The sequence below is a fragment of the Cyprinodon tularosa genome, unplaced genomic scaffold (genome assembly GCF_016077235.1).
Source record: "Cyprinodon tularosa strain WSP-4 unplaced genomic scaffold, ASM1607723v1 ctg934, whole genome shotgun sequence".
Classification (NCBI taxonomy): Eukaryota; Metazoa; Chordata; class Actinopteri; order Cyprinodontiformes; family Cyprinodontidae; genus Cyprinodon; species Cyprinodon tularosa.
In genome coordinates, this window is record NW_024039712.1 from 51,563 (window position 1) to 66,071 (window position 14,509).

General features: G+C 42.0%; 1 protein-coding gene across 1 annotated transcript in view; it reads right to left on the reverse strand.

The window, feature by feature from the left end:
• arhgef39 (Rho guanine nucleotide exchange factor (GEF) 39) overlaps positions 1-14,509 on the reverse strand; it is a 52,232-nt gene that overhangs the window by 23,366 nt on the left and 14,357 nt on the right. The window contains exons 4-7 of the mRNA XM_038274851.1: positions 12,188-12,308; positions 10,523-10,641; positions 8,315-8,385; positions 672-800 (exon numbers count right to left, since the gene is read on the reverse strand). Of these exons, the coding sequence (XP_038130779.1) occupies positions 672-800; positions 8,315-8,385; positions 10,523-10,641; positions 12,188-12,308 (440 nt within the window). The remainder of the gene's footprint in view (positions 1-671; positions 801-8,314; positions 8,386-10,522; positions 10,642-12,187; positions 12,309-14,509) is intronic.

Consider the following 14,509-nt stretch of genomic DNA (forward strand, 5'->3'; position numbering starts at 1 on the left):
CAAGGGAGCTGCCTTGGAGCTCGTCTGCCTGGCTGTGTGTTTCCTGGACGAGGCCGCCTTTTACAGCTGCTTTTTGTATCTCTGCTTCTGTCTCCTTGAACCCCAGTCGGCCTCAGCAGATGGCCGCTCACACTGAGCCTGGTTCTGCTGGAGGTTTCTTCCTGTTAAAAGGGAGTTTTTCCTCTCCACTGTCGCTACAAGCATGCTTAGTGTGAGGTATTGTATTTGAGTCAATGAGTCAATGCAATCAACTGGTTTTCCTTAGATAGAAAACTTTGTATCAATCTGACTGTATGATCTGGTTGAACTGTAAAGTGCCTTGAGATGACATGCGTTGTGAATTTGGCGCTATAGAAATAAACTGAATTGAATTGAATTGAACTGTTCGTTTGTTTCAACTTGCATGATTTCTAAACCAAAACAAGGATTTTTTGTTGATGCACTCTATAAAGTCATGAAATCAACGCAATTTCTGACATTTTAAATTGAAAAATTCCTGGATGGGAAGCTAAAGGTCTTCAAACTTGGAAAACAAAGTCAAAACAAAGTTTTTTGGAATCTATGTAGGGATTTATAAGTGCTCTGTTACGAACCCAGTCTGCTGAAACAGAATCCAGCTAAGGGAAACTCATGCAGAAAATAAAAAGGAATACATAACAAAATGATCCAACCTGGAGCCAACACCTGTGCCTTCCGGCCTTTCAGCAGTTTCTGCACTCTGCAGAGCTGCAGGTGATTGTCATGGCGCTGAGCGTTGTCCTTGATACGTTGGGATACTTCAGACAGAGCATCGACAGCCCCTACAGGAAACAAAGACACAAAGACATCTGTGGCAGGGCATCTTTAAATACTTCTTCCAATATTTTCTTTGTTTTAAAACTCAGAGACCAACTCATTGATTTCATTCTACTGTCAAAAACTATAATAGATGTTCAACTGTTGTCTGTCCATCATCTGTATAGAAAAACCAAGAACTGAATGTTTTAACTGGGAGCAGTTTGTGTTGGTGGTCTCCTTTAAATTGTTTTGAACATCACACTGGAATGAGGACATTAGAGCCCCATTTACCCCTTTGAAACCATGCTGAGATCGGTCTGAGCACGGTAACCCAGATAACTGTTGAGTTTAAATGGACCGTATCTGAACCGGGCCAGAAACAACCGAACTTCGCTAAATCTAGCGCTAGTTCATCAGTAGGACTCAGCGCGGTTCAGCTGTGGCTCGATTTTTTAATAAAGAGCTCATGAGCAGACTGCCTCATGTCCTATAGACAGTCAACTGACTCATTTAGCGGGTTTTCCATCGTGTCCAGCTTTGTATTCACAGATCTCTTCTTCTCAGCTTATTAACAATAAACAGCATCAATAGATCGCGGTGCGACCTGGGATGATGCAGGGACCGAGGCTCTCATTAAAATTTATGCGAGGACGCCATCCAGTCACATATGTTCCTGAATTTGTATAATTTTCCCCTTAAGAGCTGTAGTATCATGGACCCCCGATAGGAGGTGAGTAACCATGTTAGCATGATGTGTAAATGTTTGTAAGAACCAAGCTGGGCCCGGTTAACTGATCCAAGCTTGGCCCGGTTAACTGATCCAAGCTGGGCCCGGTTAACTGATCCAAGCTTGGCCCGGGTAACTGATCCAAGCTTGGCCCGGTTAACTGATCCAAGCATGGCCCGGTTAACTGATCCAAGCATGGCCCGGTTAACTGATCCAAGGCGGGCCCGGTTAACTGATCCAAGCTGGGCCCGGTTAACTGATCCAAGCTGGGCCCGGTTAACTGATCCAAGCTTGGCCCGGGTAACTGATCCAAGCTTGGCCCGGGTAACTGATCCAAGCTGGGCCCGGTTAACTGATCCAAGTATGGCCCGGTTAACTGATCCAAGTATGGCCCGGTTAACTGATCCAAGTATGGCCCGGTTAACTGATCCAAGTATGGCCCGGTAAACTGATCCAAGCTTGGCCCGGTTAACTGATCCAAGCTTGGCCCGGTTAACTGATCCAAGCTTGGCCCGGTTAACTGATCCAAGCTTGGCCCGGTTAACTGATCCAAGCTTGGCCCGGTTAACTGATCCAAGCTTGGCCCGGTTAACTGATCCAAGCTGGGCCCGATTAACTGATCCAAGCTGGGCCCAGTTAACTGATCCAAGCTTGGCCCAGTTAACTGATCCAAGCTTGGCCCGGTTAACTGATCCAAGCTTGGCCCGGTTAACTGATCCAAGCTTGGCCCGGTTAACTGATCCAAGCTTGGCCCGGTTAACTGATCCAAGCTGGGCCCGGTTAACTGATCCAAGCTTGGCCCGGTTAACTGATCCAAGCTTGGCCCGGTTAACTGATCCAAGCTTGGCCCGGTTAACTGATCCAAGCTGGGCCCGGTTAACTGATCCAAGCTTGGCCCGGTTAACTGATCCAAGCTTGGCCCGGTTAACTGATCCAAGCTTGGCCCGGTTAACTGATCCAAGCTTGGCCCGGTTAACTGATCCAAGCTTGGCCCGGTTAACTGATCCAAGCTGGGCCCGATTAACTGATCCAAGCTTGGCCCGGTTAACTGATCCAAGCTGGGCCCGATTAACTGATCCAAGCTGGGCCCGGTTAACTGATCCAAGCTGGGCCCGATTAACTGATCCAAGCTGGGCCCGATTAACTGATCCAAGCTGGGCCCGATTAACTGATCCAAGCTGGGCCCGGTTAACTGATCCAAGCTGGGCCCGATTAACTGATCCAAGCTGGGCCCGATTAACTGATCCAAGCTGGGCCCGGTTAACTGATCCAGGCTTGGCCCGGTTAACTGATCCAAGGCTTGGCCCGGTTAACTGATCCAAGCTGGGCCCGATTAACTGATCCAAGCTGGGCCCGGTTAACTGATCCAAGCTTGGCCCGGTTAACTGATCCAAGGCTTGGCCCGGTTAACTGATCCAAGGCTTGGCCCGGTTAACTGATCCAAGCTTGGCCCGGTTAACTGATCCAAGCTGGGCCCGGTTAACTGATCCAAGCTTGGCCCGGTTAACTGATCCAAGCTTGGCCCGGTTAACTGATCCAAGGCTTGGCCCGGTTAACTGATCCAAGCTGGACCCGATTAACTGATCCAAGCTTGGCCCGGTTAACTGATCCAAGCTGGGCCCGATTAACTGATCCAAGCTGGGCCCGATTAACTGATCCAAGCTGGGCCCGGTTAACTGATCCAAGCTGGGCCCGGTTAACTGATCCAAGCTGGGCCCGGTTAACTGATCCAAGCTGGGCCCGGTTAACTGATCCAAGCTTGGCCCGGTTAACTGATCCAGGGCTTGGCCCGGTTAACTGATCCAAGGCTTGGCCCGGTTAACTGATCCAAGCTGGGCCCGGTTAACTGATCCAAGCTTGGCCCGGTTAACTGATCCAAGCTGGGCCCGGTTAACCGATCCAAGCTGGGCCCGGTTAACTGATCCAAGCTTGGCCCGGTTAACTGATCCAGGGCTTGGCCCGGTTAACTGATCCAAGGCTTGGCCCGGTTAACTGATCCAAGCTGGGCCCGGTTAACTGATCCAAGCTTGGCCCGGTTAACTGATCCAAGCTGGGCCCGGTTAACTGATCCAAGCTGGGCCCGGTTAACTGATCCAAGCTGGGCCCGATTAACTGATCCAAGGCTTGGCCCGGTTAACTGATCCAAGGCTTGGCCCGGTTAACTGATCCAAGCTGGGCCCGGTTAACTGATCCAAGGCTTGGCCCGGTTAACTGATCCAAGCTGGGCCCGGTTAACTGATCCAAGCTGGGCCCGGTTAACTGATCCAAGCTTGGCCCAGTTAACTGATCCAAGCTGGGCCCGGTTAACTGATCCAAGCTGGGCCCGAACTCGGCACAAATCGGTTTCAGAGGGGTAGTGGAAATGGGAAATCAGTTAGCACCGTTGATATTACAGGGTTCCTACAGCATATCGCAAGTTTAATTGAAGACTTTTTAATGCCACTTGAAATAAAAATTTAAGACCAAATTTACAAGAAAAACCTGTTTCGACAACTTAACCCAAAGGTTTATTTTAACATAAACCACTGCACTAATGTTTTAAATTTTTAAAAGCTCCCCATACAGGAAGAAAACTAAAAACACACAACATAATTCACAGTTCGGTAGGACTTTGGTCCACACAGTGCACTTCTAGAAAGACCGTCTATAAGATGTAGGAGCATTTCTGAAAATGTCTGGTGATTTGTTTAGAAATAGAGTTTTTGATATCATTGAATGATGTATTACGAAGAGGTCAGACTCTCGGTCTTTCAAAGGTGTTATGTTCCTAACAGAGCACTTGGCTCTCAATCTCTACTCTGCTCTGCTGGAGGTGTTTCAGGAAACACTTCGTTCAACTCTGTTTGATTCGCAGGAAAAAAAACGTCAACTCTAAATTTAGCTCCTTCTGAAGTGTAAGAAAAAGGTAGTCTGACTCTGTCCAGCGAGGACAGACCTCTCCGGAGGGACCTGGTCCAGACTCAGCAAAGCTTTCAGCGGAGTTTAGCCTTAAGTAGCCGAGGGGACCGGCAACAGAAAGTTGAACAGGAAGTCGTCCTGTCAGTGGGTAAACCTCCCAGACCACTCAGGTCTTCTAGGCTGAGTTCGAATTCATGGGATGCGTCCTCTGAAGGCCGAATTCGTAGCCTGATTACGTCATAGCACGGCGCTGAGGTCTGTTTGGATTGGAAGACTCCTCGTCATGCGGCCTATAAATGCATCCTTCTTTTTGACAGTTTCGAAGAATGGGTCCTATGTATCTTCCATAAACTTGGGTATCCCATGATTCTGTGCGAGTCCAAGCAAGCCAGCTGCTCCGTGCTCAGAGGACAAAAGGAAATGGTGCCAAACAGTTTGTCAGATATGTGGCGGTAATGTTTGGTTTACTGAAAGGTTTTATCTTTTACTGTATAAATGGGTTTGGCTGACACTTTAGCTCAGATTCCGATATCTCTGCGTGTGGCGGCTAGAAATCTGACATCATGCAGCTGTTGAAGATCCCCAAACATTTTAATAACACCCAAAACAGCAGTGAGAATTTCTGTATTTATTCTTTTCCTGTTTGTGTGTGATCTCTCATGGTTGCTTGGCGACAGAGCATATGGCGGTAAAAGCCGCAGAAGGCTGGACATGTTTGAATTCACAGCCAAAACTCTTCCGGTCTCCTTATTTTCATGGACCTCAAAGGGTCCAGTCCAGATAGATTGCGTCCTTGGAGGACGCAGCCTTTAAAATTTAACACACCTAAAGTTCCAGCCTACTCTGTTCACCTAGAACTAGAAGCAACCATGGAGAAGCAGCATCTATGCTCCACTGATTTGGAACAAACTCCTGTTAGTTTAGAGCTGCCTTCGACTGATGGAGTTAAACTGTTAACTGCAGTATTATTAGTTTTTCTTTTACTACCTGTTTATCATGTTTTTTAATCTTTATTCTGTTTTTATTTCTCTTCTATTTTATTGTCCAATTCTTGTAAAGGACTTTGAATTATGCATGTCCTGAACTGCGCCATAGAAATAAACGTGCCTTGCCTTACTACACAGCTGGCAGCGATAGAGGGGAGTGATGGCCTAGTGGTTAGAGCAGAGCTCTGTGCTCTGAGAAGGTAGCAAGTTCCCGGTTCAATGCCCACGGACTGCCACTCTAGGTCTCTGAGCAAGACTCTTAACCCCTCACTGCTCCCTGGGCGCCGCTAATGGCAGCCCACTGCTCCCCAAGGGGAGGGGCTAAACGCAGAAGTACATTTCTCCAGTGTGAGATCAATAAAGTTCAATTCTTTATTATATATTCAAACTATAAAGGCAAAGCCTTTTCTTTCCTCTAAAGTAGAAATTTTTGGCGAAGGTTTGTTTTCATCGTTTACTAAACAAACAACAGCCCATTATGCTGAATGTGCTGCTGAAACATTGTAATCTTAAAAGAAAAGGGTGAATAATTAGGCAGGTTGTCCTCAAGATAAGAGCATGACCTGTATTTCTATACCAATGTATCAAATCATCAAATTTTGCACTAGTCTGAAGTCTGTATTTTCATTTTCTGTTCATTTCCGTTAAAAAATCACCAAAATTAAAAGAAACAGGCTTAAAACATTTCAGGAATCAATATCATACATGTGTCAGCTGTGAAACAAGTGAAAAAAAAGTTCAATGTTTTCACTTTATTCAAATTTTAATCATGTATATTCTTATCTCAAACTATTTTAATACAAGCTGAATGAAAACAAATCTTGTTTAGAGTTTAAAAAATGATTAATAATACATTTGGCCCAATTAGCTGTTTTCCAGGCAGCATGAATACAATCCCACTCTCTCTTTTTAAGCCACTCTTTAAATCAGATTAATTTCTACATAAAGGTTCTGTTGAGCCCGTTTCTCCTCACAAAGTTACAAAAATGTGTTTCTTATTTCTGTGCAAATTGACGTCTCGGAGTAGCCGAGCACAACTGGGAATTTTAGGAAAGAAGTCTTCAAATCATCCCGAGTTCGGAACAAATAAAGGCCTATTTTAAAACTTACAATGAGGCAGTATTCTCCCATGAAGTTGCTTAGATTAAAACTGTCTATATAAAATGTTCATGGTACAACAGCGAGGTCTTTGAAGTGAAAACGCCCGGCCTGCAAATGTTTTATTTCTCCGAGGATCATATGGAAAAAGAACAAAGGCTTTGACTTGAAAGAAAATGGCTGACATGGGACCTGTTTGCACAAAGTCAAGTCAGTCATGCTGAATCAGCCGCCAGCTACTGTCAGGCCTACCCACAAGGTGGAATGCACAAAAAGAAGAGAAAAGGCTTTAAAGTAATCATCTTATTCTGAATTACTGTTTTCACAGATAAGTTTCCTAACGTGAGTCAGAAATATAGACATGAATCAACAAGAAAATGTTTTAATTCAAATGATTTTAGAATGATAAACATGAGACCACCTATTGGTACCTTTTATAAGCAAGCTTAAATATTAATAATAAAGCCTGAAGCAGAGTCTGACCGGTCTTAATTTTATTCACTTTAAACATTTAAGAACTTTATTACAATTTTTGTATTCTTGAAATATTGAAATAATGGAATTGAGAAAGTTCTTTACTTTCACCCATCATGAGATGTTTCTAGTGTGATACACAAGAAACCAAATCATATCTCTCCTATCCTGGCTTCTCTTCATTGGCTTCCTGTTAAATCCAGAATAGAATTTAAAATCCTCCTTCTCACATATAAAGCCTTAAATGGCCAAGCTCCATCTGATATCAGAGATCTGATTGTTCCTTATGTTCCTAACAGAGCACTTCGCTCTCAATCTGCAGGTTTACTAGTGGTTCCTAGAATTTCTAAAAGTAGAATGGGAGGCAGATCTTTTAGTTATCAGGCTCCTCTCCTGTGGAACCAACTACCAGTTTTAGTCCGTGAGGCAGACACCCTGTCTACTTTTAAGGCTAGACTTAAAACTTTCCTTTTTGATAAAGCTTATAGTTAGAGTGGCTCAGGTTATCCTGAGCTATCTCTATAGTTCTGCTGCTATAGGCTTAGACTGCTGGAGGACATAGGGACCCCTTTTTCATCATTCTGCTTCATTCTATCTCTATTCTCCCACTCTGCAGAATCTGTTAGTTCAATCTCTAACGTTCTGCTCTCTCTGCTTTTTCTCATAGTAGCTTCATCTGGTCTGTTCCTGTTTGGCTGTGACTCCATCCTGGAGAGAAATATCAGCTGTGCTGCAGCCATCAACACCTTTGTTTCTAGATGTTGGAGCTTGGCCTGTTTTCCAGTGTAGTCCTGTTTCTCTGACTGTGTCTAACTGGATGTGCTCTCTTCATCCTCTGACAATGGAGCTGGCTCGGAGCTCGTCTGCCTGGCTGTGTGTTTCCTGGACGGGGCCGCCTGTAGAGCTGGTTGACAGTTGCCTTTTGTATCTATGCTTCTTTTTCTATGTCTGCTTCTGTCTCCTTGAACCCCAGTGGGCCTCAGCAGATGGCCGCTCACACTGAGCCTGGTTCTGCTGGAGGTTTCTTCCTGTTCAAAGGGAGTTTTTCCTCTCCACTGTCGCTACAAGCATGCTTAGTGTGAGGGATTGCTGAAGAGTCAATGAGTCAATGCAATCAGCTGGTTTTCCTTAGAAAACTTTGAATCAATCTGACTGGATGATCTGGTGAACTGGAAACTACCTTGAGATGACATGATGTGAATTGGCGCTATAGAAATAAACTGAATAGAATTGGTGATAAACTTAGCAAAAAAAAAAACAAAACAAAAAAAAGGAGCAAAAACTCAATTCAAAATGAAAGACATATTTTACTTGAACTATAATAAAAGCTACGCATATTTTTAACTAGACTTACTTGAGAGTTGTTCAAACTCTGGGTGGTCTGGAGCAGTGTTGGCAGCAAGTTCTTGCAGATACTGATTATACCTAAGAAAAGCACAAACAAGACAGGATCATCTTTTAATTAAAAGAAAAAACAGTGTGTATGTGTGAACATGAGGAAATAATCCATTGTTGCAGAAAAATAAAGTACAAATTGCAATTAATCTTGATTTAAAGGTGTATTATGTAGGATTAAATGGTAATTGTTTCCTTTTATTTTTTCCTAAAACCCATGAGTTTACTCCTATCTATAGTTTCCTCTCAAGGATCAATTAGTTGATTCATGGGAGAGTGATTCAAGCTCAAATCTCTTCGTGTTGGGGTGATGAGCTGCCTGCTCACGTTTACTAGGGTACTTTGTTGAGTCACTACTTCTGGGAGTGTGATCCCTGTATGCGGATTACCTTCCCTATTTGTGGCACCACCCCACCAAATGAGATTCCAATGTCCCTGCAGTAGATCCTGGCGTTTGCTAGGAAAATGCAGGGGTGTACAATGCAAGCGTTTTTTTTGCATTTGCACCCAAAAATAGACTGGTGGAAAAAGACAAATAAGGTCCCGTGGAAGTCCAGATTTAACAATTTTTTAATTGGCATTTTGAACGTGAAATAAGTAAAGCCGTGCATACAATGTATGAGTTTTTGCCTTTTTAAGGCCGATTCTCCAGTCATCCGAGATTTTCAGGATCAGGCTGTGTTTCAGCCTCATGGTGCATCCTGGGATGTGTAGTATACAGGGGGGTACAAGGGCTGGTTATCCTTTAACAGCAGTGTGTCAGTTAGCTTGTTGCAGGTATGATGCAGATATTATTGATTTACGTCCAATTGTAAAGCGTGGTCTATGCTATTCTATATGGAGGACCAATTCTGCCATATTTAAAAATAAATACAGAACTAAATAAATGCTCAATTAATAAATAAGCATACAATTAATTGTCCCCAAAAAAATACAAACAAATTAAATTATACAGTGAGACATAAATGCATATATAAATATATTTCTTTCAATTAGTTTCTTTTATTCGACCTTTGTAATAATTACCTTATTTATTGAATGTCCGTTATAATCTTTAACTTTATTACTTATTTTTTAAGTATTTATATGCATGTTATAATATTTTTGTCTGTTTTATCTTCCTTTGTATTTTTTTACCCTTTATTTATTTCATGCTTTTTATTTCTGTCGTCGCTTTTACATTTGTCTGCATTTCGCTTCATTATGCAAATAAGGAGGGGCGGGGCTTAGAGTGACAGGCAGACATAAATAGTGTTGAAGAAATCAAGAGGGTAGAAAAAAACAAAAGAATAAAACAAAATAAGACAAAAATATCACATTTACAAAAAAATACTTAAAAATATAATAAATAAAGATTATAACAGACAATAAATAAATAAGGTAATTATTACAAAGACAAATAAATAAAGAAGCTAATTAAAATATATATATATATATATTTTATGTCTCACTGTATAAGTTAATTTCTACCTACATTTATTTGTTTATTGTATTGCCAGAGGGACAATCAGGAACTAGCTAGGATTGTCTGTGTGTCGGTTTGATGAGTTTGTTCGCCGTCTACAGCCAGTCATCCAAAGCCGGACGACCCTGATGCTGATGTTCCCTGAACTTGACGTTCAATTTTAATCCTTAGAAGTTTTTAGCCTTTACCTTTTACGTGCTCGTCTATAAATTTCCTTCTAGTCCACTGAGGAACTGGTTCCGTCACTTCCTGTGGTCCATGTTGAGTGTGGTACACACCATGTCACCAAACAGCACAGTGACTTCCTGTAGCCCCATATATAGGCCCACTGACTGATTTATTATTTATTAACTGACACACCTAGATTTAACACATCACTTTGGTCAGATCATTTTCAATCTCTTATAAGGGATTGATGGTTTTACACCAGGAACCTTTTCAGGACAGAAGCACCCTGCTTTCCGACCTCACTCGTGTTACTCAGCTGGTGCAATTTTCCTGTTATTGTGATTGAAAATAAAATAATAAATAGTAAAATACAACAGTTTTCCCATGTTAACAGACAAAAACTTCCTGACTGTAACAAAACATTTCCTGAGCAATGAACAGGTTGCACTCAGAACGCCAAACAGCAAAGTTCCTCCTCAGTTTGGCATTCTTATAAGGAACATTTTCATCTCAAACAACGAGGCGAAGTCTTACTGCTGAATTCGCTGAACTGGCATCTGAAGTAAGTCCTCCAGCTTCTGGTTTTCAAACTGCGGTCGAGCCTCTTGGAGCGTCTTAAAGCGGCGGAAGGCTTTGTTTTTCTTCAGCTGGATCTGAGAAAACATGGCAGGAAGTGAGGTCATTCTCAGACGGAGGCAGATTTCATCTCTAATCATTTAAACTCATCCCAGAGCATTTCTCCTAAATGGTTTATGAAGTCTTATAATTTCCCTGCAGCGCCTCTACGTGGGCTTTTTCACAGGATTAGATTACAAAACAATGGTTACAAAGGCAGACAGAGAATTGGATCATTGTTAGCAACGGGGCTAGCTCTGGGTTCGAAGTCACACAACTCACTATGCTAATGCATTTTGCACCATTTATTTTGCATTAAACCTTTCCATATCAATGCCTTTTTGCACTTTGACTTTAAACTGGTTTTTCATTTTCTCCTAAACTGCCTACATTCTGATCACTGCTGCACTTTATAACTGGAAATGTTCAGTGCTGAAAAGCTGTTTGCATTAACCTCAATGATCCCATCAACCTCAATCAGTTGTTCCATTCATGCTGATTTTGCAGTTTCTACCTTAGTCAGTTAAATAACCTGCTGCTGTCATTCTGCACATCTCTGATGTTGCTGCAATTTTCAAATATCCATTACTGTAAAAATGTCCATAGCTGCATATTGGTTATTTATTCTCCAGTTTTATATTATTAAAACACTTTACAGGATTTTATTGTTTATCTTTTAACTCTTCACTATTATATTATTCTGATACATTTTTCTAAGGTCCATGTTTGTGTGACCTTTTTTTCTATCTTTTTGTTGCTGTAACATCAGCATTTCCCCATTGAGGGACAATAAAGTGATTTTCTGTTCTATTCTGCTGGAGTTAGCTTGTTCTCCCTGAGCATGCGTGAGTTCTCTCCGGGTACTCCGGTTTCCTCCCACAGTTCAAAATCATGACTGTTAAGTGGCTTCTCTGAAGCGTGCATGGATGCATGTATTTGTTTGTCTGTGTTTCCCTGTGACAGACTGGCGACCTGTCCAGGGTGGACCCCGCCTCTCGCCGTAGACCGCCAAAGATAGGCGCCAGCACCACTATGAGAGGACTGAGCGGGAAAAGATGGACGGTTGGATGGATGGAAATATTAAGTCGTTTAGATCAGCAACATGATTGCAGCAGCTATTTCAGTTTGATATTTCCAATAACTGATGGACGCGGTAATATGTACGTATTGAATTCAGGTTTATTGGACTAACAGAAAATCTGCAATATGCATTAAAACAAAACCTCAATTCAATACTGAAATATTACTGCGTCCATCAGTTATTAGATATATCAAACTGAAATAGTTGGCGCAAACACCCAAATATTTAAATAGGATCGAAAATATTTTGACTAGAGTGAATAAATCCAAAGATTTTGCACCAAATAGATAATTCATAAAGAGACATAAACAACCGTAGAACAATGGTTCTAAAATCTGGGCTTAGTGGGCGATCTTAGCAGGCGCCTAACGTCAAACACCAGGGGAGTTATTTATTATTTGGCACTAAGATGATCCCCTTTTCTACTATAAGCTTCAGTGAAAAACAAGTTGAATTCATTAAAATGAGAGCAACAGGTTGATAAGCAGACGGCGTGTCTCTACCCCCAGCACTTTGTTAGCATTGTAGATATTGTCCACATAGCTGTTGTAGTGATGCAACTGTGAGCAGAATGTTTCCAGGCCTTTCCCGATGTAGCCGTTTTCCAAATGGACCAGCAGCGATCTGCAAAAAGCAACAGCAAACAAAAGCAAGGTTTTATTTGAGAACGTTCTAACACTTAGCTTAGCTCTGTATAAACTATCAGTCACATTACAAAGATGGCCGCCACACAGTCCATATGATTCAGTACAAAACATAAAAAGCTTTACTAGCGACAGAAGTCAGAATTGTGCCGTTCAGATTGAACTGAAGTAGGAGGAGTTGGGTCACATGCGCCTGCTGCCTGCTGTGTGTCTGGTACAATGTTCACAAGCACAAGATGGGAGGAAACCAGACTTTCAGTTTTTCTGAAGACATTTTCACACCTATCCAGAAGTCCTTGTCAATTCTCAGACTAGAACAATCTGCATTTGGAGATCTGATGTTTCTAAACAACATGGAGATTCCAATAAAGTTTAAAAAAAACAACCAGTGGACTTTGCTTTACAAGTTTGAAGACATTTTGCTTCCCATTCAGGAAACTTTCTCAGCTTTTTTTTATTTTATTTATTTTTTTACTGAATAAGCCTCCTGGATGGGAAGCGATACGTCTTCAACCTTGGTCAGGCTATAGGCTTAGACTGCTGGAGGACATAGGGACCCCTTTTTCATCATTCTATCTCTATTCTCCCACTCTGCAGAATCTATTAGTTCAATCTATAACGTTCTGCTCTCTCTGCTTTTTCTCATAGTAGCTTCATCTGGTCTGTTCCTGTTTTTCAGTGTAGTCCTGTTTCTCTGACTGACAGTGCCTTTTGTATCTATGCTTCTTTTTCTATGTCTGCTTCTGTCTCCTTGAACCCCAGTGGGCCTCAGCAGATGGCCGCTCACACTGAGCCTGGTTCTACTGGAGGTTTCTTCTTGTTCAAAGGGAGTTTTTCCTCTCCACTGTCGCTACAAGCACGCTTAGTGTGAGGGATTGCTGAAGAGTCAATGAGTCTGACTGGATGATCTGGTTGAATTGTCTCTGTAAAGTGACCTGAGATGACATGATATTACGTGACGCTATAGAATAGAACTGAATAGAACTGAATTAAGCATTATGCACATACAATGTTTATTGCTTCCATCAGCGAAAGCTCAGAGAATGATCCATGTATTCATTATGAGATAAAGATCTATTATCTATAACCTCTAGCTGTTACACATTTAGCGACTATAACATGTCAGAAAAGAGCAAAGTCTTTAATCAGAAACCTTTCTAAGCAACCGACGTTCCACAAAACAGCCCATCAGTGTGCTTTAACCACTGCTCCAGTAATGGGCAGATAATGAAGATGTATGGGAACTGTGGAACCATTCATCCACCAAGTCAGGCTGTAATTTATACTTCAGTCTTCATTGTAGCTCTATAAACTAGAAAGACTCGCCGTCTGCAGACACTCACACCCTCATTTAGACTTAAAAATCTTATTATAGGTGTCCAATCCTTCCTAACCAGAAATCCCACAGCTTTCCTTTCAGTTCAGTGCAGTTGTGAAGAGAAAATGCTTTATTTTTTCCTGAAACAAAAAAACAGATCAAACTATGTAGAATGAGTACGGGTATAGTCAGCCGCAGCCTTGAAAACGGCTCCTTGAGGAGCTTAAGGTTTGATAAACTTTGTTTGAATACACCTGTTTAACAGCTTCAGCTGGAACACAAGAAACTTTCCCCCAAACCTGTAAAACAGAGAAACAATACATGTTTTGTTTCCATAAATCTCTTTAAACTAGTAACATTTCCCTGAATCTTTAACCATCCGGCTTGGCAGTGATTAGTGGTGCAACAGATCATTACTGGTCAGAGATATTTACGGATTTCTCTCCACGATTCGCATGCAAGTGGTCCAATGATTGGCCGACCAAAAAAATAAATAACTAAATAAATAAATACAGAGGCCTGTTCACAGCACATGCAACTGGATTCCAGACAGGCGCTGCTAAAACTGCCTTTAGCAGCTGAATCAGACCGAGATAAAGAGGTTTTATACCTGCAGACATGAGATTATACTCCGCTCAGCAAAACCAAGGCTTTAAAGGAAAAGTCGCTCATATTCAGAATTCAAACTTCAGAAAGTTCTTTAAATCTGAAATGATTCCATCCTGTTCAATAAATGATCAGTGTTTTTAATTCAGAGTAATTTTCATGTGAATGTGCTTTACTGGAGGCATCCATGTTTGTCAAAGAACACTACTGCCACCTACTGGTTTGTGTTTCACGGTGCGGTATCGGCTGTTGATCAA